Source organism: Rutidosis leptorrhynchoides, unplaced genomic scaffold (genome assembly GCF_046630445.1).
Source record: "Rutidosis leptorrhynchoides isolate AG116_Rl617_1_P2 unplaced genomic scaffold, CSIRO_AGI_Rlap_v1 contig558, whole genome shotgun sequence".
NCBI classification, from domain to species: Eukaryota; Viridiplantae; Streptophyta; class Magnoliopsida; order Asterales; family Asteraceae; genus Rutidosis; species Rutidosis leptorrhynchoides.
Genome location: NW_027266782.1, coordinates 1 through 26,609, shown reverse-complemented (window position 1 = coordinate 26,609; position 26,609 = coordinate 1). Strand labels below are relative to the sequence as shown.

The 26,609-nt window shown below is 36.0% G+C and overlaps 4 protein-coding genes and 2 pseudogenes across 6 annotated transcripts; 2 read left to right on the top strand and 4 right to left on the bottom strand.

Moving 5' to 3' along the window:
- The first annotated feature begins 999 nt into the window (after window positions 1-999).
- Window positions 1,000-1,641, top strand: LOC139884478 (probable inactive dual specificity protein phosphatase-like At4g18593; annotated as a pseudogene).
- A 3,015-nt stretch (window positions 1,642-4,656) lies between these two features.
- Window positions 4,657-7,238, top strand: LOC139884476 (transcription factor bHLH30-like). Its single transcript, XM_071868501.1, has 2 exons — window positions 4,657-4,971; window positions 6,783-7,238. The coding sequence occupies exons 1-2, from the start codon at window positions 4,657-4,659 to the stop codon at window positions 7,236-7,238; spliced, it is 771 nt and encodes a 256-aa protein (XP_071724602.1).
- A 3,579-nt stretch (window positions 7,239-10,817) lies between these two features.
- On the bottom strand, window positions 10,818-11,553 carry LOC139884475 (probable WRKY transcription factor 65). Its single transcript, XM_071868500.1, has 3 exons — window positions 11,504-11,553; window positions 11,256-11,414; window positions 10,818-11,178 (listed from the first exon to the last, which is right to left on the bottom strand). Exons 1-3 carry the CDS (start codon window positions 11,551-11,553, stop codon window positions 10,818-10,820), a joined length of 570 nt encoding a protein of 189 aa, XP_071724601.1.
- A 1,164-nt stretch (window positions 11,554-12,717) lies between these two features.
- On the bottom strand, window positions 12,718-15,540 carry LOC139884474 (putative disease resistance protein RGA1; annotated as a pseudogene).
- A 3,895-nt stretch (window positions 15,541-19,435) lies between these two features.
- On the bottom strand, window positions 19,436-22,689 carry LOC139884485 (probable LRR receptor-like serine/threonine-protein kinase At5g45780). Of its 3 annotated transcripts, none has more exons than XM_071868508.1 (11): window positions 22,617-22,689; window positions 22,393-22,525; window positions 22,146-22,217; window positions 21,842-21,985; window positions 21,674-21,745; window positions 21,533-21,592; window positions 21,365-21,444; window positions 21,031-21,192; window positions 20,592-20,933; window positions 20,118-20,509; window positions 19,436-19,747 (listed from the first exon to the last, which is right to left on the bottom strand). In XM_071868508.1, the coding sequence occupies exons 2-11, from the start codon at window positions 22,512-22,514 to the stop codon at window positions 19,436-19,438; spliced, it is 1,758 nt and encodes a 585-aa protein (XP_071724609.1). In that variant the 5' UTR covers window positions 22,515-22,525; window positions 22,617-22,689. The 3 variants fall into 3 exon arrangements, with proteins under 3 accessions (XP_071724609.1, XP_071724610.1, XP_071724611.1); XM_071868509.1 differs by having other exon boundaries at window positions 21,040-21,192; XM_071868510.1 differs by having other exon boundaries at window positions 21,040-21,186.
- Window positions 22,690-24,890: 2,201 nt separating this feature from the next.
- LOC139884484 (CBL-interacting serine/threonine-protein kinase 12-like) lies at window positions 24,891-26,332 on the bottom strand. The gene is made up of 2 exons (XM_071868507.1): window positions 24,952-26,332; window positions 24,891-24,919 (listed from the first exon to the last, which is right to left on the bottom strand). The coding sequence occupies exons 1-2, from the start codon at window positions 26,330-26,332 to the stop codon at window positions 24,891-24,893; spliced, it is 1,410 nt and encodes a 469-aa protein (XP_071724608.1).
- Between the last annotated feature and the right edge of the window lie 277 nt (window positions 26,333-26,609).

Sequence of the window (26,609 nt, the reverse complement as noted above, 5' to 3'; positions counted from 1 at the left end):
TATTAACACCCCCTAGGTGAGCATTTAAACAACGCTACAACTCGGGAACAATTAGCACTTAAACGACCCTACAACTCGGTAGTTTCCTAGACAAGCCTAACCTGAGTTGCTCCCATCCCAAGTGTAAAACCAACTCCCCGTCTTAACAGTCACTTGCTGGACAGTGGACATTATCGTTCACTACCAAAAGGACTAATATCATCAAATTGATAACGTATGGGTCGAATTATCAATTAGATATTCATAAAAGGGTTGTTGAGTTTAACTTGTGTAATGTGAGGGACCAAATATATAATTCGTGCCGTTTGGCCGTAGAGAAAGAAAGTATTTAAGTAGGGGTAACATAGGAAATTCAAAATCAAGGGATTGTGTTCTGCTTCGTTCGCGCTAAAGATTTCTCCAGAACATAAACCCCAGGTTTGCGCCGACTATGAATCATACACAAAATTCCTTTTTTTTCCGATCTTGTTCTCTGCAATAAGAGAGTTCGGGACCACCAACGAGGTAATTCTTTGTGCTAATCTTCTGGGTTTTTTTGTTTTGTGTTTTGTGATATCGCATTGGCATGAATAATAGTGAATGCAATCTGATTCTGAATATTATTGTTGTGGGTTTTCTCTGCAATCGTCAATCTCGTGAAACTGTTGATTGATTTTTCATGAACACGGATACACCCTTTTTGTTGTAAAATCGATTGATTGAAACAGTATTGCAATGAACCAAATAACCTGATAATGTGTCTTTCTACATGTCCTGCAAAATTAATTTGGATGAAATTAACAATTAGTCTGTCATGGTGTGTGGGTGCTGTCCTTTACTGGATGGCCTTCCATAGTTGAGTAATCGATGTCTTTCCTTTAGATAGTGGACATTCTCCGCTAACGTATTGGAGTTTGCTCACTTGGCCACTTACAGTGACTGAAGTTACACTTTCGGTCTGGTTCGAGTATTTTAGGTTACGATTCTATTCTTTCACTACCCTTTCGCTGGCTCTTACAGATGGGCTGTGAAATATTTGTAAGCCGAATTGTTTTATGTAATTTATCTTTACTTTACTGTATCAACATTCCTAGATATGCACTCCTATTCCATTACTTTCCTATTTAGGTTGCTGAACTCACCGAACGCATTCATTGACAGCATACAGATGGCAGAAACTAAAATGTCCGATCAAGGGGAAGCTAAAATCTCCGATCAGGAGGAACCCCGTCGTGCCAAAACTGCAAGTTGTATACCGGTGCAAAAAGTGTCGAAGAATTGTTGCTGCTGAGGAAACAATAGTTCCTCATGAGCGTGGGAATGGTTATAAATGGAAAAGGAAAGATCTTACCTTCCATGAAAAGGAATCTGCTTTGTGCACCTCCTTATTTGTGGAGCCTATGAAGTGGATGCAAACAGGTACTTGATAAGAAAATACTTAATTTTTCTTGCAACCAGAAACTTGTCATTATCTATATAGTAATTGATTTTGTTTTCTATTTGGCTAGTTCACGAAGGTTACGTGTGAGACAAGTGCAATGTGTCGACTGTAATGCGAGGTTAGGTTCATTTAATTGGGCTGGGATGCAGTGCAACTGTGGTGCTTGGGTTATTCCTGCTTTTCAGCTTCACAAAAGCCAATTAGATGAATGCCATATGTGACTCTCAGAGTATCTTCCGACCTCATATTATCAGTCAAAGTTTTAGTTTTTACTATATATATTGCGTTGCATAGAAGATCAAGTCAACTGTGAATTGACTTTGTTAAGACATTAGTCAATTAGTAATCGATTTTCCATCATCCATCTATTTCTTGCTGCTAATGTTTCGTTTATGCTCAACTGTGTGATTCCGGCTTGTTTTGAATCCGACAAGTGTTATATACTGGAGGAAAGTTGAAGCTTTTTGAAGTGTCTTGCCAGACATGCTTTCCATTTAACAAATTGACTAATTGCTTTTAATTGACGGGGTTAAGAGAATAATTAATCAGTTAACACGTATGGTGACAGTGAAATAACAAATATTTTAAGAGATGAGAAACACAAAAGCTTAGCTCATCTGATTAGTTTTAAATACCATGTACAGTGCACGGTAAGAAAACCTATATGTTAATGTTGTCATTCAATTTACTTTCTATACATGTTTTTTTAATTTTTCTAAATACATTTCACTAATATTTTAAAAAATATGTATCAGCAGAAATATACACTATTTGGATTTTGATAAGTCGAACCCACACGTCTCTTTAGGTGAACAACAAAACCTTAGGATTTTGTTGGAGATGACAAAATTAGACCTTGTCATTGGCCATCTTAAAGTTGAATTTCTTTTATACACTACTTGTATTCCTTTGTTTTTGCTTCTCGTTTAAATTAAGGGTTTGAAATATTTTTTTTATTTAGAGTATGCTCTATTTTATTCTAAACATTCAAAAAGAATATTTTTTATTAACATGATAAGGAAAAAAATATGAATAGTATTTTGTGTTTAGAGAATGCTCCAACTTATTCTAAACATTTAAAAAGTATGTTTTTTATGAAAATGATAAAAAAAAAAAAACCATCATATCTAGAACAAGATAGAATGCGATCCAAATACAAAATAATCATATCCAAAATGAACATATCGAAAATGTCCAAGCTAGACCCCCAACATAAAACGAACATTTTCACAACGAACATACCGAAAACGTCCAGACTAGATCCAAATACAAAACGAACACGTCCAAACCGAACATACCGGATACGTCCAACCTAAAAGAGGGGGTATCTTTTACTAACCTCTAAATTAACATTGTCTTTTGGATTCCAGCAAGCAGGAATTCCTTTAAATTAACCGGACAAAATGAGTCCAATCAAAATAAAGTATTTATAAAATTGTTTTACTGAGAGATTAAAAATAATCACATATGTTTTAATTCGTGTAAATTAATTTAAAATGTTTAAATTGATTTATTTAAACATTTGGATGCAGTGTCGGCTCGTCTCTTTTCATTGACCAACAAGCCCACTGCACGTCAGCACCCGGCGTGTTTTGACAATTACATATGCCCAACCGACAGTATTTTATAATTATTGTTACTTTAAAAAAATTATTTCATAATAATGATTTTGATAATATAATGTTAAAATTAATATGTATATAAAATAATTATAAAGTAACATAAAAATTAATTTTATAAACTTTATCATCATTTATCCTCAAATATTTATTGACATTTTTTCTATCTTTTAATTTGCGATTAGTTTCTTTTTCTATCTTTTGACTAGTGTATTTTTCTTTTTCCTTGATCAGATTGTGCCCTTTTTTGCTTATATTAATAGATATAAGTAGCTCTCAATCTTCTAATTAGTTGATTATTCTTTTGAAAAGGTCATCATATTTTAAAAGATTTAGCTTTTTTGGCCAATAACCATAATAATAGTAATAATAATTTAATAGAAAGAGAGATATATTTCTTACCTCTAAACTTTCCTAAAGCTGAGCAGCTCTTTGAGTACTTGGAGGGGGATGAATTGAATGGAGTGGAATTGATGGAGAGTAGGAGGAGTCACGTTGGAAAAATCATTCACATGTCCACTATTATGATTATATATTCAAAAAAAAAAAGAAAAAAAAAATTAATTGTCTCTAGATATCCCCACAATCGATAGATATAAGATTTATCTTTCGTTTTAGTTGTGAACGTTCAATTGATAGATATAAGATTAATTTCGTTTCAATTATGAACGCATGAAATGGTTAAAAAGAAAATAGATGTCTCTAGATATCTCCACAATCGTCTCTCATTCAAAATACGAGCATATAATCGATAGATAAGACTAATTTCGTTCGAGCTGTGAATGCATGAAACCGTAAAAAACTGGTTAAAGAATACATTAGGCAAAACATAAAAAAGTTCAACTTCAATTTATGCATCTTTTTTTTTTTTTTTATAAATCGATAAATACATCTTTAATATTCAACTTATTTATATTTACATTTAATTCCTTATGGTAAATTTTTATTTTTATTTACATTTTCTAAAAATTCTCTATCACAATATAAATTTACTGAATTTAGTACTAACTTACTCATTATTTAATCTTTTTTTTTATTTGAAATTTCATTATTTAATCTTTGACTAGCAGTAGTGCTCTTATTAAATTAATAAAAAAAACAATAAAAAAATTAAATAAAAACAAAATCGATGGCTATTTAATTGTCAACACAGTTTCCATTGTGTCTTCGTGAATCTTTTCAGCTCCCATAAACAGACTTCGTTGTCTTTGTCCCACAAACTTTCCCGGCAGATACAAAAACCATCTTTGGCTTTATCACTGAATATTCATCGGAATCTGCAAAACCCAGCCTCTGTTTATTACCAGTTCTCCGACAATCACACACAATCTCGAAAAGAAAACAAAAAAAAAAAAATGTTGGAATTCAAAGCAACGAAGAGGAAAATGTGGATGTTCTCTTGTTGATTCGTCTTGTCGTTCTCGTTGTCTTTCAAACAAATCTATCTTCATGTTGTCCTTTTCCGGTATGGAAGTTGCTGTTCTGACAAACAAAGCTTTTAACAACAAACAACAACACTTTACTCTCCAAAAGCTATCTTTTTGGTTTGCACCCACAACTCGTCCTCCTGGTCTTGTCTCCGCCACTTCTGGTTCTTAAAAAAAGTTCAAATTTTTAATGGCTGCTTTTTATCCTAACTTGAATTCCTCAACTGGGTCTGATTTTTTCAAGATGTTTAATCCGTTTTCGAGTAGTTTAGATGTTTTTAATGGTGATTTGAAGTATGGGTCGGTGTCAGAGTCTCTGGTTTTAGATTGTGAAAAGGGGGAGCTTGTAAAAGCTCCAGTGGTTATGAAATCTGGGAAGAAGGGAGTTTCCGAGGAGAAAGCTATGGCGGCTTTGAAGAGTCATAGTGAGGCAGAACGAAGGAGGAGAGAAAGGATCAATGCTCATCTTGATACACTTCGTGGCCTCGTCCCTTCCACTGAAAAGGTTAGTTTTTTAGTAGTTCATCATTGTTTTTTATTCTTTGATTGCTTAGTTAAGATAGATGTCATGAACTCTTAACTAGGAGTTGATTATATTAATACTCCCTCCGTCTCGCAATACAGGTTTTTTAGACTTTTCATTTTGTCTCAAAATATATACCTTCATGCCTAATTTAGATCAAAATATGTTAAATTTTCCCTTTAACCTCGTTCTTTGTGTTGTTGCCAATAACTTAAAAATTGAGAGACGGAGGGAATAATTATCTTAAATGAATATGCTAAACTGAAATGGATTCAAGGCTTGAATCTTAATTCATGGTTGAGTATTGGAAGTCGCTACTTTGCCTCCTTGACATGAGCTTTTTGTAATTGTTATTGTCAAGTTCATGTTTCATTCATGATTTACAAGTTCATCTTTATCAAGTCTTGAGTTTTATGATTTAGAGTTGTGACTGAGTTATAACTGATGGAGTCACTTGAACTCAGCAGGGATGGCTTTTTGCCAATCTTAACTCTTTCCCTATTGTTTAAAAATCAGCTTCCACGAACTCATGCATTATTCCATGGCAGGCGCAGTTGTTGATAATCACCAACGACATTCTGCGTACTATAAAGCTCATTTCTTAAGGTGTTCTATTTTGCAGTAGGTTCAGATGCTCCATGTACATGAATTTCTTTCCAACATATAATTCTTAGTGCTTTCTCTAAGCTTAAGATCATAAACTTGACATTTTACTTTCAATGTCAAACATGCTGTGTGCTTGTTTCTTTGGGGTTGAGGATACTGATATGCAGAAACGATATGGTTTCGCTGACACATTAATTGATATTAGTCCAATGGAATGAAAGTCTAACATTATGGTGTGTGTTAATTAGTAAAGTCAACTCATTTTATTATATATATCAAGTCAACTGCAGCGAAATTATTTTTTTAATGTTGCATCAGTCTCTTCATTTATATAACTATATAGGGACCACGTGTCCGTTTATCAAATCTGGGAATACACTTTCATAGTGCAGGCTACTAAAACTCTAAAAAAGTTCAACTTAGAACTGAAAACCCAATTTGTTTCCGGTTTCTCTGTGCCATTACCTTGATATCCCAAGTCCTAAATGAATTTGTTTGACCCTCTAATATTTTAATCAACGTGATAGGATTTGATAACAGTTTCTACCTAATCCAATAATTTTATCTATCAGTGTTGTTTTGTATGGATACATTAATCACTTATCCAAGTTATGAAGATAGAAAAGTCTATAAATGGTGAATTTTAATATGTTTATATTTTCATGTTGTCAATAGCACGTGTGATCTTTATAGTTTCTGAAGAAGTCACCTAATTTTTTCATTGAATAATCCTTATGCTATTTTAATAATATATCAAGAGCTGGCTAGTTGAGAAACTTATATTATTCTTATGCTCAATCATATATGTGGTGAGTTTTAATGATTTTGATTTGATCATTCGGTAGGTCAGCATTGCCAGTATTGGTTTTGTAGCATTGATGTGTGTTTGTCAACTATTTATATATTGTATTCTACGACTGTCGAGGAGATGCATGTAAGCAAGAAACTGATGTAGTGAAGTATGATAGCCATAAATATATTGTTTTATTTGTAGGATATCACTTCCCTTTCATGACCATTTTCTTTTTATATATTGGTTTTTCCTGATTTGATCTGCCAGGCTTGCACAAATTATTTATTACTAGTATAATTTATCAAACAACTTGCCTCTAATTATATTTTAAATTTGTTGATTTCTATATTTGGATTTGAAATTTTTAATTTCTACTAATTGGTTTCGTTTATAGATGGATAAGGCCAGTCTGCTTGCTGAAGTTATAAGCCAAGTGAAAAAACTGAAAAAGATGGCAATAGAAGCCAGTAAAGGAACTCTAATTCCAATGGACACCGATGAAGTGACAGTTGAACCATACGATAACGGATCAGGAAACGGAACTTTATCGTTCAGAGCATCTCTCTGTTGTGATTACAGGCCTGAACTTTTGACTGATCTTAGACAAGCTTTAGACGCTCTTCGAATAGATATGGTGAAAGCAGAAATTTCAACCTTAGAAGGTCGGTTGAAGCATATTTTCATCTTCACGACTCGTGATAAAGGAGATATTGAAGCATGTCAAATTCTTAGGAGCTCCGTTTATCAGGCTTTAAGATCTGTTGTGGATAAAGCTTCAAGCTTTCTGGAATACTCTCCAAACAAGAGGCAAAGAGTCTCTTACTTTGAATCTTTGAGCTCGTCTGCTTGACCCGCAAGATTCCTTGATGCCCGAAAATGACTACTTGTTTTATGAAGTTATCATAAATCTAGAAATTAAGAAAAATATATATATATATATATATATATAAAAGGTTCATGTAGGCAATGTGTATATTAATAGAAACATGAAAAGCTATATATAGATAAATGCCGTGTGCTGCAAGCAACGCAATCCTTTGTAATCTGAGATCCCATAAACTCTTCTGTATTATTTACATGTATGAATTGTGATTGGTTTGGTTTGGTTTATTTATTCCATTTTGTGACAATATGTTCTAATGTTCATTCTATTAATAGGGGTGACAATATGTGTTAATGTTCAATTGATTGCTCGTATTTATTCGGAAAAAAATGGTTCACGAACCGTTCACTTTCAAATGCGACGAACAAACAAATTATGTTCAAACTAGACTCTGATGACTGATGATCCTAATTTTTCTCTAGTGTACTATCTGTAAATTCTAATCCCTGACTATAAGAGATTATACTCTTAGGCCCTTAATCTTTAAGTGATAGATCAAGTAACTCTACAAATACTTCAAATTAAATATTTTATCCTTACAGCTTCCCCAGTTATAGGCTTGTTGAGACTTGATAGTTTCTGCCTTAGTAGGAGTTTATTGAGCTGTATGCTTGTTCCAAGTTGTAGCCTTGCTCGTATCTCCAGATTTGTAGTGTTGTACATACTCCCTTCGTCCGTAATTAACCGTGGCTTCTATGCTAAAAAAACGACAGTTAATTACGGACAAAGGTAGTACTGTACAGTTATACGTCAATGAACTTTAATTTTTTTTAAAGGAATTTTAAATTTTAAAATTTCTTTTTTTTTTACTCCTTAAGTAAAGTAAAATATAATAGGAAGATTTTTAGTTAGTTTGTTTGTTTCCTATTTGACCTCGTATACTAAAAGTGGAACCGGAGTCAAAAATCAACTCAACAAGGAAGCCCAACCCAACACAAGTTCTTTCCTTTGTCTTCCTCCTTCCAAAACAAGGTTTTTATGTTTTTCTTCCTTTTATAAACCCCAACACTGTCATAAAATTCTTCTTCTTCACCTCTTAGCTGCTGGAGATTGACGATTTCTTCTTCCTCGTACATGTAAGTGGTCGTTTCCAACATGTTTTCTTGATTCTGCTCTTCTTTCACGTGTTGTCGATCAGCTGAAAGAAATCATAAACAAACCGATCAAACTGACTTTTGGTTTCTGAGTGCTTGTTTTATACACTTAGAAGACATACTATACTTACTTTTGAAGGGCTTTTGGTTCTTTTTGATGGTTTCACTTCATGCCTTTTTGTTTGCTTTCCCAGTAATTTAATATTCCTATTTAATCAACTAGTAGAGGTTACTTTTGATTTCAGTTTAGCTGCAAAAATTTTAACTTTTCGTGTTGGTTCTTGTTTAAATCCTGCTAGTAAACCCCAATAGCTATAAAGTTTTAGATAGATTAATATTATAATGTCATCTGAATAACCTTAGAAATCGCGACGTTATCTAAAACCCCGATGATCAGAAGCTGAGCTGACTAAAGCCAATGTCCTTGTACAATTGTGGTTAAGTTATAGTTAATCTTTTGATTCGTTAAATTCTTAAATCGATATTTAGACTGCTTAAATACTTCTAGTGGGGGTTCTGGATAAGGTTTTTGCGCTTAAGCGATCACCTGATTCATTATACATGAAAGATCTCAATTGTACAATCTCTAAAGTTAAATTCTTGGTTGAAGAATTATATCATTGTTTAATATTCTAGATTTTGACACTTATATTTTGTTCATCTGCGAATGACTTTTTGATCTGGTCTACTGCAGTTTGCATAGCCTTTTCAAGTCAGAGTTTAAAAACGATTGTGGGTCAGAATGGATATAAAACGGATTGACAATATGATCCAGAACTTTTTTGATGATTTTTGCGAAGAAGATTCCATACCGAAGGTATTGACTTTTAAATGATATCATTATCTACCTTGACCAGTTTGTTTCACTGTTGAGTTTTCCATCATCCGTTGTGTTGTTGCTCCATTTAAATACTGATGCTCTTCGAGTCCAAAATATTTAAATTTTGACAGGAAACATTTAGATATGTCGAGAGCCATCTACAAACAGCGACAACAAACGTCAAACAATTTTGCTCTGAACTTGTGCGAGATGTGATGGATATTGGAGGGGAAAATCATCCGTTGTCTGTCTTAAAAGACACTGATCACAAATCCTGTGAGAATTTGAATTATGTCTTAAAAGATGCTACTCTTGATGATCATTCAAAAAAGGAACTTCCCTTCTCAATGGTAGATCAAATTACAGTTAAGGAGACACTCTCTGATTCGTCTTCAAAAGGTGGAGTTGGTGAAATTAAGTCCGAGATTGCAGAAGCTTGTGTCAAGGAGGATCCTATTAATGATAAATCTTTTCCTACTAGACTGTCAGATATTGAGAATTGTTCAAACGTTGAAGTTCTTTCTCAAGCGTCAGATGGTGTTACTACAAGTAGCTCTAATCTTGAAAAGGATAATAGAGATCTTGAAGGAGAAGTTCATACCGTGGAGTGCTTAGCATGTGATGATGATGATCGTGTTAGCCAGCTCGATCCTTGTTTCTTTTCAACGGAAGCAGTTGGTAAGTATTTGTTTCCTTACATCTATGACCAACTTGCTGAGAATTTTCTCTGTAGAACAAAATTGTGAAACTATATTCAAACTGCCTAGCATAAAGCTTAGAACTTTAATTTTCTCACATCTCATATCATTCATTCTTAATAGAAAAATTGAAAGAAAGCATGGCGAATGACGTAACGGACCTTTTCCCCGAAATTTCTCAACCATGCCATCAGACAAAGCTCGAGGAAAGTTGCATCATTATAAACAATACTGAACTTTGTTCCGTCTCTAATAAATCTCGAAGACACAGATCATTCAAGGTACTGATCTTTCTTTTCAAAATCCTATTCGATCTGCTCATCTAGTGGTTGAGCGAGACTTGACTGATAACTTTTTTTTTCTCAGATAAAACTGCCAGAAGTGTTTGCTTCTAGAAACATGCTGAAGAAGAGTATTTGCAGTCAATTGCGTAAAAAAGGTTTCATCCCTTCCGCTAAATCTAAGCCCATGGTAGATGAAGAGGATGAATTTTGTGAATCTGACTGGGAGATTGTTGATTTAAACGGCGAATCGGAACAGGAATGAACCTAAAAAAGCTCACATAGTTTCTGTTGTAGAGGATGATCGATAAATTTACAAAACTTATGATATTAATTTAAGTTGAGTTATTTCGTCTGATTAAGAGGATAAATTTTTACGTCTGTGTCAAGTTATCCGTCTAATTGAGTTCATTAATTTTCCCTCTATAATGGAAATTTATTTATTTTATGTATTTTATTTTTGGGAATGAGGAGTGGTAATTAAGGTAACAACCTGTCTGGTACATGCGTTTTGAGTTAAATATGAAATGGTATCTTGTTGTGTGAGGTACAATAATAAGCATAAGTTTCCTGACCGTTGAATAGAAATAAACAAACAAACACAAGCGTCAACACATCCTGATTTGTGATCCCACACGATTAAACTAGTACTACTAAATGAAGCTTTCCGGTAGCTCCCCGAGTTCAGCGAACAACGAGTCCTCGTCATCGTCTACTTGATCCCTCATCGGAAAATGCATGGATTCTCCCAATAATTTCATATTCTCCAATTTGGTTGGGTTCTCTAATGATACTTGATCACTCGATTCTGTAAACCACGAGAGTTCATCCTGCTCAGGCTGCTTGGGCTTGGGAGCTTGGTGGTGGTGGTGGTTTCTGGAAGACGAAGAAGAATTGTGAGGGTGGTTGTGGTGGCCGGCGTAAGTCATGAGGAGCATCGTGGGATCCACACGGTTCCTCTCCACTTGCTTCCTTGCCAGACACGCTTTAGAGCTACTGCATCTATAATATCCCCTGTTATATGTATCCAACATATTTAATTAATTAATGTTTCATTTTCATTTCATAAATGAGTAAATGACCAACAAGACCTAGGATAATAAGGAGAGCCTTTGATGGATTTTTGTCCGTATTTTCTCCAAGACCAGTAATCGGGCGGTGAAGAAGCTGCTCCTGCTCTGAATTTCGATCCTGATTGTATCACATCCTTCATCAGCACCGATACCACTCGAGTTTCTACGCTGCATCTCCTACTATATGGAATCAATCAAATTTTACCTTTTCGATGTTAGTCCATGTGAGATATGTCTAATAGTTTACGGAGAGAGATATAGCATACCTTTTTCTTGGAGGAGAAGTTAAGCTGCTGGTAGAATTAGTAATATTCATGTCATTGAGTTGATAAGAGAAACCTGCATTACTTTTTTTTCAGGCATAGTATTGGTATGGAACTTCTATTGTCAAGCCTTTGCTATATATAGATCACAAATATCTTTCGTCTTGCTCGAGACATTCTCAAGGCATGTTTCCTTTGCCATTTTTAATAAAAATAAAAATAACGTTTTTTGAGGTTTTGCACAAGAAAACGATATGTTTTGTTTATTCATTTATAAATAATACTACAGAGAGTTCCCACTGCTTTTTCAAACTTAACTAGCTTTCTTTCCAAATTCTTGAGAGATCTATACAGCTGATTGATAGATTAAGCAATAATTTATAATCCCCTTTGGTTTATTGTCTGGACTTTTCCCTTCATGTTTGGTTTCCTCATGTAAAACACACACAGCTTTGATTTAATTTCGATTGTCTCAACCCTACATCGAAAAGATAAATCATTTTTATATAAACATATCATTAAGCAAAGCCAAATACGTCTTTTATCATTTACTAATTCTTAATTAATACAGGTAAAAGCCAATAATACTTGTCAAAGTTTCTCAGAAGCACCCGCCCACTCCTCTGTTTCAACATGATTCAATTTTCTTTTTGCTATAGTAGCAAAGAGTGTGCTTAATTTGAATCGTGGATGATGCTTTTTATATTACCAATCCCAACGGTTTTACCTAGTTTCGAGGGCTAAAGTTTCATCCAGGAATTATTAGTAGCTGATGGGATTTCATTGGGAATTTCGTTAAAATAAATAGAAACAATTACAAAGGCATACAATTGCTCAAACAGGAATAAATACGTTCCGTTTCTAAAGTATGAAACTGAAGACCAAAGGGAACAAACGTCAAAGTAAAAATGCACTTGCTTTGTCAATCCCATGACTTCATGAGTGACCAAGTCGCTGTTAACTCGCACGATGAAATGAGGTTGCGCCTTAGAAAATTGGCTAATGGTTTTCTCCATTTCTCGGCTCCACATATCCTAGCATTAGCATATTTTAAATCTCTGAGGCAATATTTGGTACATCCACCAAGGTATAGTATATTCTCTATAGGTACTCCAGCTACAAACCAAATAAAAATAATGGACTAATTAAACAGATCCTCTTGAATGGACAAGATGAAATTACTTAACGACTGAGCAATAATTACCAATGTTACCTTGCTAATTGACAGTTGATTTGATGTTGACGCCATCGATGAAAATCTTTTGAACACGAGCAATCAAATGGTAATCTTCTCCGGTTTCTTGCTTGCATCTTTCACCCAGTTGAGGACAACCATCAATGTATAATTCATTGACGGATGCGAGAGATTGCATAATCTGAGGAAGAGATTTCAAATGTAGACAATCTTCTATCACAATCTTAACCAGCGACTCAGATGACCCTTGAAGAAGCCATGGAGGAAATGTCATTAACTTTGGTAGCGTTGAGATATATAATTCCTCAAGCTTGTGTTCACTCGGTTGGTTTTCGTCATCGTCTTCCATCATCATGGTAAGGCGTCCACAATCTTGGATATGAAGTTTTCTCAATGCAATGATGTGTTTTACACTGAGTGGCAATGTGGTGAGGCTTGGGCATGAATCAACCCTAAAATCTTTTAGCGACTTGAAGCACGACAGTGACTCTGGTAGTTCTGTGAGATTCTCGCATCTTACAATAGTTATGACCTCTATTGAATTTAAAGATCCACGAAGAAGCCATGGGGGACCTTATCAACTTTGGTAACTGTGCAATCATTAGTGTACGAAGCCCGAATGATGTGTTGACATCTAGATGACCTTCCGATTCCAACCCCAAATCAAGTTCTTGACAACGGTAAAAACCCAAAGCTTTTAATGCGGCGGCACATTTGAGTCCTGGTGGCAGCAAGATCAATCTGGGACAAACTAAAATGAACAAAGATTGAAGTACGGGAGGGAATCTCATCCCTTCAAACAAATATTCTAAATTCTCGCAGTCTGAGAACTTTAAAGTTTGCAAAGATTTCAGGCACTCTATTCCGGTCTCTGATAGTGATTTTTGTTTTGTGGTTAACATCAAGTCTCTAAGACTGCTAAGATATTTCATATCCTTCGGTAACTCCTCAAGTCCACTACATCCTTCAAAACTGAGATATTGTAGATTATGTAGCTTGCAAATTGAATTTGGGAGTTCATTAATTCTTTTATTACCTTCGAAGTCAAGAAATCGCAATTGTTTCAAAGTACAGATAGATCATGGAAACACTTCAACAGATGAATGTTGAAATATTAAAACCCGTAAACTTTTAAAGTCTAAGATGCTAGTGTTAAAGAAGGCCTCGTGGAGGGACTTATCACTTGGTAAACAAAAGATTGTTCGAACATTGTTTTTGTTGCATGATCCTGTAAAAATGTTTTGCTCTTTGCCAAGCCTCTTTGTATGGATCACCAAGTGTCGAACGTTTTATGAGATACGTAGCCCACTTCCTTTAACAAACATGAAATCATCTTTTGCAATTGATATTGCAAGATCATGCATGATATCATGCATTTTAAAGAAAAATAATTGCACTATAATCTGTAAAGTCTTGAAAGAATGATCTTGATCGTAACTCCATAATGTATGCAAAGCCAATCTCTTCTGACTCTTGATTGTCAAGACTAGATGTAAGTAGTCCGTGGCCCCTCCAAAACGCGATTAAGTTAAAACTGTTAAGCTCGTGATCTTTTGGAAAAAGCAAACAATAAACGAAACATTGTTTTAAGGGAGATGACAAGTTATCATAACTTAATTTCAACCCACCTATTAAACTACCATCAGCATGTAGATTTCTTCCCCATGCTCATTATCCCGCAATGAAATCCACCTAGTTTTATCAGTAACTGAAAAGAGCATGCTCCCAATAGCTTTAACAACCAACGGAATTCCATAGCACTTTTTTACAATCTCTTCACCAATTTTATACAGGTTTGGGTGCTCTTTCTCTTTCCCATCTCTAAATGCACATTTATTAAACAAAGATACACAACTCTCGTACGAAAGACTGTCCAAGTCATATGGGCAACTACTGGTGCCCATAATTGTAGCCACACGAGACACACGTGTCGTCACCATGATTTTTCTCCCAATCGCACCACCTATAAGCAAAGTTTTCAACTCATCCCATTTTGTGGAATCTTCATTCCACACATCATCCAAAGTCAATAGATATTTTTGATCACTCAAAAGATCTCGTAACCTTCCTTGCAAATGGTCTAGATCATAGTTGCTACAATCTTGACCACATATAGATTTGATAATCTTGATAATCAATTGATTGACATCAAAATCATCTGACACACAAACCCACATTTTTAATCAGAAATGTGAGTCGACTCTTTGGTCATTATAAACCAATTTAGCTAGTGTAGTTTTCCCGATACCTCCGATTCCAATTATAGGAATAACATATGGCTTGTTTGAACTATCAACTGAGAACAATAGAAGTTGGATGAGATTTTCTCTTTTCCATCTCTCCCAATGACTTCACTTGCTTCCACAAAGGAGTGGGTTTCCCTACTCACAACCATAGCAGGCCTTTGAGTGGCAATCAGAGTGAGATGAAACTGACTTTTTTGGGATGCAATATCATCTAGCCTCTCCCTGATTTCGTTTATCTTGTGGGCCAATTTATAACTGACCACAAGAGAGTTTGAAGACGAGAAGAAGCGTCGTACCTTTTTTTGGAAGCTACCTTGAGTAGTGATCACTTGCTTTGTAAAAGCTTCAACCTCAAACAGATCTAAGACATCTTCAACCTCGTAACAAACGAGCTTGAGCTTGTTAAGCCAATCGCGTAGCTGACGATTGTGGACTTGTTGTTCCTCAGCGTCCAAGAGAACTGCCTGGAGAGTGGTCAGGGTATCCTGAAGCTTCATAAGGTCAGTTTTGACACCCCAAGCGGAGAAGATTTCCTTAAAAGCAGGGGAAGCTAGCTTCGCCAACAGGTCAGTTGCATTCCTCGGGATCAAGTCGACCATTTTCTTTCCTTTTTTTTTTTTCCAGAAAAACAAATGGTAGTGAGTGGTAACTGTGACTTGTGAGAGATGAGATTTGATAAACAGAGGTATTTGTGAGGGAAGAAGGAACGAGCTTAACTTATACAAATTAATCAACCTTAGTCACATTGATAGGTCAGATTAATGAAATATAAATCCACTTGCACTTTATTATTTCCTTGTACCGTGTATGCATACTTCAATAAATTGACTTTGAGATAGCATGCAATGACAATAATAAGAACTACAAATATTAAGGGAAAGCTTTTGTCAACTTTCATGACATAATCCATAATTTTATTTATATTGGGGACTTCTACTAATCCAAATGTTGTTGCATTTTATCTATGCTTATAATATATCAACTTTCATGACATGTCGAGCATTGCTCTTTAGTACTCAATGTTTGTCGATTTCGACAATTTGGTTACACAATGTTTTTGGTTTTTCTTATGATACAAGTCACCAAACAATGATACACCTGCTAATATGATCCATGTACCATGATCACTAAAACTGTAATTGTCGTCCTCTTGACAGCCTTAGTGTTTGGTCTGCTAACAAAGGATTGGTAATCAGGTGAAACCAAAATACCCGAGAACTTAATCATATTGTTTAAGGAAGAAGTAACGTGCTTAACAGTTAACATATACACATGAAGTTTTGTCTTCAGATTAAAGATATAAATTTGAATCAAGCTTAATCACATTGATAGGTCCGATTAATGAAATATACAAAATCCACTTGCATTTTATTAGTTCCTTGTACCGTGTTACGCGTATGCATACTTATTCCATCATCTTTATTTTATTTTTTGATTGGTTTTGGACTATACAAAGGAGGAAATTATAAATTAATTTTTTTTTAAACTAAATAAACATTTGACCGGAAAAAAGAGGGGTGAACATTTGTAGTTGGACCGGAAACGGCGTTTCCGGTCCAACAAATTAAGTACGCGTAATTAAGTGTTAAGTAAGACCGGATTTTCCGTTTCCGGTCTTATATTTTTTTTTGTTCCTGAACTGCCACGTGGCAAGCCCTGATTGGACGAAAAAGTCGGTCGATTGACCGGTTTTGGGATACCCGGTCAACCAGTCTGACCGGTTACCCCAAAACCGGTCAATCGACCGACTTTTTCGTCCAATCAGGGCTTGCCACGTGGCAGTTGGGAAGAAAAAAAATTTCGAAAACCGGAAGAATACTTATACCGGCCGGAAACACAATTTCAGTCCGTTTATCACAAAACTCTATAATTTCTCTCCGTCTTCACTTGGCTTTTCTCTAAAAAAAATCCGAAAATTTTGAAAAAATTATATGACATAGAATAGGCAGTAAGGATCATCTTTTGTCAAAGGAGCATACCGATCGGACTTCGTTTTACTGGTAAGTCAAGCTCGAGTCAAGAGTGAGTTGAGACCGAGTCAACCGAATTCCGGCGAGTTTGACCCGAAATCGGCATCCTAAAGCTTCCTCCAACATCAACAAACACAAAGCAATCGAATTCGGTCCGAATTCTACAATCTCCGAAACTTTGAAGGTAAAATTAACCTCGAATTCATGTGATTTTAAGCTTAATTTTTACATATAAATGATCGTGAGACGACGTAGATTAACATATATCTCAATCGGACAAAACCCCCAAATTTTCCGACAAACCCTAATTTGATTTTTTTAAATTAAACGAAAACGGAGACGAGTTAGGAAAATTAGAGGTTATATTCATGATCGTGAGGTCGAGAGGAGTTGATTGGTACCGGGATTGTGGCCGGAAACGGCCGGAATCACAGGAACGGAGGTTGGGCAGCGAGACGGACGGCGTCGGGGAGAGAGAAGGTCGGGAGGTTGAAGATGAAGTTTGGACCGGGAACCGGGTCACCGGTTTAATGTAAAACCGGAAACCGGATTCCCGGTTTTACATTAAACCGGTGACCCGGTTTCCGGTTTTAGGGGTTATACCGGTTTTTAAAAATCCAGAAACCGGATTTCCGGTTTTAAGTAAAACCGGACCGGTTTTAAGTAAATCCGGACCGGTTTTAAGTAAATCCGGACCGGTTTTAAGTAAATCCGGTCCGGTTTTAAGTAAATCCGGTCCGGTTTTAATTAAATCCGGTCGGTTTTAAGTCCTATTTGAAGTTTAACCGGAAATTCGGTTTTAAGTCAAAACGTGTCGTTCTAAGTCATATTTTAAGCCAAACCGGGAACCGTATTTCCGGTTTTAAGTCAAACCGTGTCGTTTTTGTGAAACCGACCGTTTTTTGGCCAGACCGTGAACCGGATTTCCGATTTTAATTAAAACCGTGTACCGGAAATCAGGTTTTAAGTCAAACCGTGTCGTTTTAAGTCAAACCGATCTGTCCGAAGCTATTTTAAAATTTTCGGAAATAATTTAGATAAAATCTTTTGCACTTCCCAGTTATTTATTTATAAGATACGTGGACGAGAGGGTCCAGCCCTAAAATCCGATACGGAATGACGAGCGGCTGCTGCCGGAGGAGGAGGTACAACAGGCGGAGGTTCCTCGGGTGATTGCTCTCTGCGTCGTCTAACGCTACCGAACACTCGACTCCCGAGCCTCTACAACAGTGATCTCCGCTGGGGCGCAACGTATCCCTCAGTGGGATCGGATGTCCGGTCCGAATTATGAATCGGATTGTAGCTGATGAACAAGTCACGACTCCAAGAATGGTGTTGATACATCAATGATAGCGTAGCATCATCATTAATTACGATACATTGTTTTTCACCGTTGTCAACCGCGTATACATAAATAAGATTCAATTGTACCCGTTCTCTTTGAATTCCGGCATAATCGCACATTACTTGAGAAAAATCATCGTAGCTCAAAATACCATCGATGAAATACGTTGCGTCGGGAAGGCTACCCACCACGACCTTCCCTTCTACGAATTGTATAGAACTTCTCCAGTATAAATTTAAATAAGAAGACATATTTATAAAATAAATAAATAAAAAATCTCGTTTACTGATGAAAGAAGAAGAAAAAATGTAATGCGGAAGAATTACTGATGAGAGAAGAAGAGAAAATGTAATGCGGAAGAATTAACGCGGCGGAGGTTTTTATATAGAAATTTAACCGGAAACCGGATTGCCGGTTTTAACTAAAACCGGAAACCCCATTACCGGTTATAACTAATTAATCATCTCCCTAATCCGCGATTAGTTGGACCGGAAACGGCGTTTTCGGTCCGGCTATTGCATGTTCACCTCCGGCCGAAAAAGGACACAAAAATACTGTACCCCTATACAAAGGGTAGTCCTCCCGACATTCATGGAAGATCGATCCCATGACCTCCAGGATGATACCCCACCATCCGATAACCACTAGGCCAACAAATATTGGGTACTTGTTCAATTAATTGACTTTGAGATAACAATGACAATTGTAAGTACTACAAATATTAAGGGATAGGTTTTGTCAACTTTCATGACATATTCCAGAAGTTTATTTATATTGGGGACTAGTACTAATCCAAATGCTGTTGCATTTTATTTATGCTTATTCATTGATCGAATAATCAACTTTCATGACATGTCAAGCATTGTTCTTTAGTCCTCGTTGTTTGTCGATTTTGACAATTTTGCTGCACAATGTTTTTGGATTTTCTTATACCACAAGTCACCAAACAATGGGACACCTGGTAATAATATGTTTCACATTGGAGACAAAATGCCTCCTAAGTGAAGGTTAATAATACTGTATTCCTAAGTAATAATTAGGCAAAATTATACCCCTCTTAACTCAAATTTTGCTTGCAATGAGCCCGGTGTGCTTAATCCTACCAACGAAGGGGAAATATATAAAGCTGATTTTTAATTTACAATTTGAACTAGGAAGTACCATACTACGATTTCGTCATCAACGGGGTCCTGAAAGTTCCATTGCTTCAATGGTGAAAGATGGTTCTTCATGTACATCACTTCTGGAGAAACTACAAGTCCTTGCATCAGAAACATTAGTTCCACCCTGCGTTTCTTCAGCCTCAAATTGAGCCACGTGGCCTTCTAGGATCTTTAAGACTTGTGACATCTTCGGTCGGAGGCTAGGATTCGATCGAGTACACTGTAAAGCTAACTCTACAGCCATTTCTAGCTCCATCGAGTCAAAACACCCTTTCAAGTCTCGGTCAACCAATACTTCTAGCCTTTGCTCCTCGTGCAATGTTCTAACCTGCACGAACCATCTTATGGATAATTAGTCCATATGGTTTATCAAAAATGTAATATGGATACAATAGCGTTCCGCTAGATAGGAACATAATACTGTTAACTCTCGAATGGAGTATTAGAACAGAAGAATCCACTAAATAATGAACTCTTTATTGGTTCTAAGCCATCTCTGGCGACGAATCAACAAGTCAAAGTCCTTTTCTTGATGAACCAGCGTTTATACATAGAGGCAGGAGGCCTTTTTAAAAATAAATGTACGGAATTGGTCCTTGGAGTTTAGAAGAAGAAAATCCAGAATATGGACCAAATTCGAACATTTTAAAATGAAAGGACGAATTGAAGCAAAAATGGATTGGAAAATTACTACTTACCCAGTCGAGAATCATTCCCTTCTGAACCTGACCATTGGAAGCATCTAACGCCTTTTGCCCTGTCACGAGTTCCAAAAGCAATATCCCAAAACCAAAAACATCAGTTTTCTCAGAGGATTGACCGGTAGAGAGATATTCCGGTGCGATATGTCCCACAGTACCCCGAACTGCCGTTGTGACGTGAGAATCCCTCTGATCTAACAGCTTTGCAAGGCCGAAATCCCCAACCACAGCTTCAAAGCTCTCATCAAGTAGAATATTGGCAGCTTTCACATCTCTATGAATTATTCTTGGATTACATTGTTCGTGCAAGTAAACCAGGCCACGTGCAGCTCCAACTGCAATGTGCATTCTTCTATACCAATCCAGAGATGGCTTTTCTCGGCAGATGTCTGTAAGAGTAGGGGATAATTTACGACAAAACTTGGGGGGTTTTAAATATTTAATAAAATGAAAACGTGAAAGAAAAGTTACCTCTCAAACGATCAGCAACGCTTCCATTAGGCAAGTAGGGATAGACAAGTAACCTTTCGTGAGGAGTGATACAGAAGCCATATAAACGCAAGAGGTTACGATGAACGGCTAAGCCGATCATCTCGACTTCTGTTTGGAACTGTACTTCTCCAGTGCTGAAGTTTGGATCTTTCAGCCTTTTTACAGCCACCACTCTCCTATTCGAAACATATCCTTTATATACCACTCCAAATCCCCCTTCCCCAATAATATTTCTTGTGCTAAAATTGCTTGTAGCATTTTGCAGTTCGCGAAATGAAAACCTCTTTAGATGTCCAACATCGAATTCGTAATTTTGCTGCACTGGAAAATCGAACCTATCATCGAAATTCCTATATATATAAATAATATATTTTGTAGTCATAGATTCTGTTTTTCTCGGATAAATCAAAGATAAAACCGCTTTTACCATATGATGTGTAGAGAAGACGAGAACGAAACCAGTGCGCCCAGAAAACAAGTAATGTGACCAAAACCAAAAATGTGCAGCTGATTCCTATAGCGACAGAAAGCGCCCAACGGTGATGATGCTCCTTGACTTTTGAAGATAAATCCCCTGTATCTGAATCCAGACAATAACTAATTCTTAAGCATATGAATAAAAATATAATACACCGTCCAAAATAGTTGTCAATGTTTAGTTACAACACTGGATGTAAAACTTGACTAGTAGTTTGGGACGGAGGTAGTATTAGTAAAACTTAAAGGGAGTTTGAAAGTCTTATTTATATCACCATTTACAGGTGCTGAATTTGGATCCCCCAAGCAAATTTGCATGGCCGAGGCATTGCAAAGAAACCTGTTTCCTGTAATACTACAACCAAACATATACACTTTCAAATGGAGAGCAGTCAGTCTGAAAAACAACTATCCGATTATGTCATGTCACACAAATATCTCACCTGTAGCCCTTTGCTTGTATTTTTGGAGTAGGACCACTGAGATTATTGAATGATAAATCTCTGTGAAGTGTAGTTATATAGTGATTAGTCCAATATCATTGAATATAAAATCAGATTAATTAGGCAGATTTGGTTACACACAGGAATGAAAGGCCACTGAGTTCTGCAACAAGTTTCGGAATCTGTCCAGATAGTTTGTTCCTGCTTAGACGCCTGAAAGCAAAGATTTTTTAGCAAACTCGTTAAAGAAGATTCATTGACAATCCAATTACCAAATCATTGCGAGACAAAAGTGAAAAATGTACTCACAAATAACTTAGATGACTTAAAAGTCCCAAAGAACTTGGGATTTCTCCATTAAAGTGGTTACCAGATAGGTCAACTGTTTTAAGTTCGGATAGTTGCCCTATCTCTGGTGGGATTGGACCAGATAATTCGTTGTTCTGCAATAATCTTAAATAACAGAAATATCCTACAGTAAATCAAGCCATGCAAAAGATAGAATGAAGTAGTAAAGTTTCTGTAAACAACTCCTACTTTCACCACCAATGCTCCGGATCCTATCAAAACTACTACTTTCACCGAAGAGGACCAAAACAAAAGAGTGACTTACAATGTCCGAAGGTGACTCAAATTCCCGATACTTGGCGAAAGCATTCCAGATAAGCCAGTACTTGCCATTTCACTATCCACAGAAATCAATCAACCAAATTTAGTACTATTGTCAATACTACATTCAATCAACAAGGTTGAAAAAAAACTATATTTCTACACATATATGCTTAATTCCAGCTTATTTCCAAATCTAATTAGCGAATAATTCTCCGAGGGAATATGCATGTTTAATGAAATGAACTTACAGAGAAACCACAAAAGCTTCAGAAGAGCAAGCTACCATGTTCCATGTACATGGATCAACTGAGTTAATATCCCATCCATTCATGACATTTAACTCATCTCTCATTTCCCTTTTCATCGCCATTAATGCAGCCACTTCATTTATGAAACATAATATACAAAAAATAACAATAATCAGTAATAGTAGTTGATACATGAAAAAAAGAGTATGATATGAAATGCCCACCTTCAAAGTTAACACCTTTTGGAGATAAAAGAGGGTCAGAGGCAAAAACAATGTGCAACCACACCAAGAAGAAGAAGAAATGAACTAGAAAGAACTCTAACATACGCTCCATTTTCACATAAACTGAACCGGGGAACTAGTAAATGGTTTTGATAAATGTCACATAATGAATCCAAAGTCTTGTTTTGACTAGAAACCCATTTACAGAAGCTTATTGGAATCTTTACCTCGAGAAAGCAACTTGTTTGCTCAAGTTTAAAAAGAAAAATTTTCTACTATTCAATTCCATCCCTCTAAAAGTCTATGGCTTTGGCGTTTTTCATTTTCAATGCCCCTTGTGAGAAAAATAGTATTTCTTTTATCGAAGAATTGTGTAACACGTCATCATTGAATAACTTTATTTCGACATAGAAATAAGTACATAATGTAAGATGATAGGAAAAATATACAAGTCTAATAAAGAGATTCACTCTTCCATACTTTTACTAGTAGGATATTTTGTCGGATAAATTCAATGAATCGGAAGGAGAGTGAGTTCAAAAATCATGTTTAAAAAAAAAAAAAATCTTCCATTTTATTATATCCACCACTAAAAAAAGACATGTATATTAAGGAAAAAATAATTATAAAAATAGTCAAATCATGTTTGATTTTGATTAATATTTTTTTTATACTTGTACATTAGAATTCACAAATTTCCATACCCATATAAAATAATATGTGAATCATAAAATATATATAAAAAAAATATAATATAATAATCCATGATAATATAAAAAAAAATTAAACAAACATGATTTAAAAAAAATTTAACAAATTTTTTCTCCATATATATTTATCAATTTATTAGCGATGTACACGGCAAAATGTTACTCAAACGTAGCACTGAATTTATTTTCAAAATATAATGGTGAAATGGGAACAGGGGGACAAGCTGTATTTTAATAATACGAAGATCAATTCAATGGTCATTGGGAGTAGCAGTGAGTGTATATATAATTATACGACCAAAGCATGCATAGAGATTTGTGTTTTGTAGTATTTAGTTTTCATTCGACAAAAACCATGAATTAAATATTGGTTATATTTAGCGAGGGAAACTAAATTGTTCGCCGGGCTTGGTGACTCGAGCCTGTAACTGTAACCCATAGTGGGTGCAAATAAAGGGGGCTGGATTATTGGGCCTGGGACCATGGGCCAATTCCTAGGCTTATTTATAAAGATTAAAGGGTACCATCTCCCCACCGAATGGATTAATTGCGCCAGGCTGGTCCAGTCAAACAGCAATACCTTTTTTTTTTTTACCTTTTTTTTTGAAATATTTTTCAAGTTAAATAGAATTTCCACGTAGATGTACACATGGTAGCCGTTAAATGGTACGTCGTATTTTCATGACGGCAGTTATTAACAGGTGTAACGATAGTGAAGTTAGGGTAAGAAAACGAACCAAATAATAATTCAGGTGGAAAAATGAAACAATTCGAAAAGTTGAAGTAGATTGTAGGAATTTTTCTATTCCTAAAACTGGAAACTTGTTATTACACGTATGTGTTGTTTTTATTAGGCATGAAATGAAATTTCTACTAGAAAAGTCATATGACGATACTTTTATCGTTAAATTTCTACATTGGACGAAGCTCAAATTTCTTCTTTTGATTTTGTCTGCCACTTTTCCGATCTTTCTATACACTAGGAATTTCATCATTCGATAAAGAATATGCGGGCCCCATTGCCAATAATGCATTATTGAAGACTTTTCACTATTGTGATAGCCTTATAGTTAGGCGTTGAGGCATGGGGAAATGGCTTCTTAGTGAAACTTGTAAGAAAGGAAATGGCCTCTTAAATATATATATAACATAAAAAGAAACCAAAAACTAGTTTTAGTAGCAGAATGTTATTTAAATTTCGTGTTCTCTAAGAAAAGTGTAACCACTCTCTTCTGATATTCTAAGCAGCCGTTTCTCAATGACAAGAATAGGAAAACTGATTTGTATCAGCACCTATGGTGAGTCTGCCTAATTGAAACAACAGAATTAAATAAAAATTTCTAAAACTGGAAACTAAGAATAGAAGGCAAAAACAAGTAGTATAATACAACACAAAAGTAATAGGTGTGGAAATCGGACCGAGAAAAGCATACCCTTAGGGTCCGTTTGGATCATAGGATTAAGGACCGCATAAGATTTCATCAGTCCCGCTGAATCTAATACGCAAGGATATCCAAATCCAGCTATTTCTATCATGATATCCGAATCCTGATATTTCTCCTTTCTATTCAGTATCTGAAGGCAAATAATGGGGCGGAATTCAGATACAGTATCAGGAACATCTTCAGTTTCAGAAACAGATTCATCATTAGTCAAATTCTGTAAACCAGGTTTTAGCTCCTTATTACAGAATTCCTCATACTCTCCTCTGTCTCCTCCTTTCTTCTTTACCTCTACAACCACCAAAGAAGGTGTCAACTCAAATATCTCGGCTGCAATAGTTAATGGCCCTTTGGCACCTTCTCTAGACCCTTCTAAATTCACTCTACAATCCTTTTTCCTGACAGTAAAACTCACAAGCTGTGCTATTTCTTCCAATTTCGATATGATCTTCGATACAGGAGCACCTGACACGAATCTCGCACCCTCTCCTCCCTCATCAAATAAACCTGACAAATCAAATCCCGGAGAAAATGATATTAAATCAAATGCATTCATACTCGCAGGCCTAGGCAATGTCGTAAGCCTCCTCCTAGTTTCCACTTCCGGATCTGATTCCGACAGTGATCGATCCGAGGACGACCCAACATCCTCCTCGATATCAAAAACATTACACAGCTTGTCATCTTCGATATAAAATTTAATATGCTTAAAACCCTTTTTGAACCATTTATTCTCCATAATCTGGGGAATTGTCGCCCGAGTATCCGGATTGATATCCAGAAGCCGAGTTAGCAACTTAGTTAACTCAGGCGAAAACCACCTAGGACACCTAAATTCACCTTTATATATCTTCTTATACATAACCATAACATTTTGATCATGAAACGGTAAATAACCAGCCATTAAAACGAACAAAACAACACCACAAGACCAAATATCAACTTTAGCAGCAGAATAACCTTTTCTAGCTAATACCTCCGGAGCAACATAGGCCGGCGTGCCGCAAAACGTGTGGAAGAGCCCGTCCTGTCTGATCTGATCGGAGACAGCACTCAAGCCAAAATCGGAAACTTTTAAATTCCCATTCTCGTCCAATAGAAGATTCTCCGGCTTCAAATCTCGGTGGAAAACACCTCTTGCGTGACAGAATCCGACGGCACTAATCAGCTGCTGGAAATACTTCCTAGCAACTTCTTCCTTCAACCTTCCTTTAGCAACTTTATTGAACAATTCTCCGCCACGAACGTACTCCATAACAAAGTAGATCTTTGCTTTCGTCGCCATGACTTCGAACAATTGCACGATGTTAGGATGTCGAACTCTCCGCAAAATCGAAATCTCCCGCTTGATGTGAGCGATTAATCCACCCTTTAAGATTTTCTCTTTGTCAATCACTTTGATTGCGACCCCTTCGTCTGTTTTCACGTTTCTAGCATAGTATACCTTCGCGAAAGTGCCGTGCCCCAAAAGTTTTCCGATCTCGTACCGACCTAGAAGAAGACCTTGGTTCTCCTTCTTACTGCTACTGCTCCGGAGAAGGTTGCTCGTCGTTTTAGCAGCCATAGCTCAGCTCTGTAACTCTCTCTCTCTAGAGAATTCCTATAATTGATTGGGTTTTCAACCTGCCATTGACAGATTTCTCAGCTCAGCTCAGTTTTTTTTTGTTGGCAGATGTCATTGTCTTACTATGTTGGGATAATAGATTTATAAGTCCCTGTATTTAACAATATTTGGTTCGTAGGTATCTTTATTTAATATTATGGTTCGGAGGTTCCATAAGTTTTGTCGAACCGAATTTTAGAACTCATATGATAATGAAATGGTATAACTTTATTACTAC

What these genes read in the sequence shown, in the direction of transcription:
- LOC139884484 (XM_071868507.1), bottom strand. Translation starts at nt 26,332, where the DNA reads ATGGCTGCTAAAACGACGAGCAACCTTCTCCGGAGCAGTAGCAGTAAG. An exon ending in TGAATCTGTTTCTGAAACTG is followed by an intron (nt 24,920 to 24,951) that starts AAGATGTTCCTG and finishes TCTGAATTCCGC; the next exon opens with CCCATTATTTGCCTTCAGAT.
- LOC139884475 (XM_071868500.1), bottom strand. Translation starts at nt 11,553, where the DNA reads ATGAATATTACTAATTCTACCAGCAGCTTAACTTCTCCTCCAAGAAAA. An exon ending in ACTTCTCCTCCAAGAAAAAG is followed by an intron (nt 11,415 to 11,503) that starts GTATGCTATATC and finishes TCCATATAGTAG; the next exon opens with GAGATGCAGCGTAGAAACTC. An exon ending in GGCTCTCCTTATTATCCTAG is followed by an intron (nt 11,179 to 11,255) that starts GTCTTGTTGGTC and finishes TACATATAACAG; the next exon opens with GGGATATTATAGATGCAGTA.
- LOC139884485 (XM_071868508.1), bottom strand. Translation starts at nt 22,514, where the DNA reads ATGGCGATGAAAAGGGAAATGAGAGATGAGTTAAATGTCATGAATGGA. An exon ending in ATACAAGCAAAGGGCTACAG is followed by an intron (nt 21,445 to 21,532) that starts GTGAGATATTTG and finishes GTTTGGTTGTAG; the next exon opens with TATTACAGGAAACAGGTTTC. An exon ending in CACATCATATGGTAAAAGCG is followed by an intron (nt 20,934 to 21,030) that starts GTTTTATCTTTG and finishes TCGATTTTCCAG; the next exon opens with TGCAGCAAAATTACGAATTC.
- LOC139884476 (XM_071868501.1), top strand. Translation starts at nt 4,657, where the DNA reads ATGGCTGCTTTTTATCCTAACTTGAATTCCTCAACTGGGTCTGATTTT. An exon ending in TCGTCCCTTCCACTGAAAAG is followed by an intron (nt 4,972 to 6,782) that starts GTTAGTTTTTTA and finishes TTTCGTTTATAG; the next exon opens with ATGGATAAGGCCAGTCTGCT.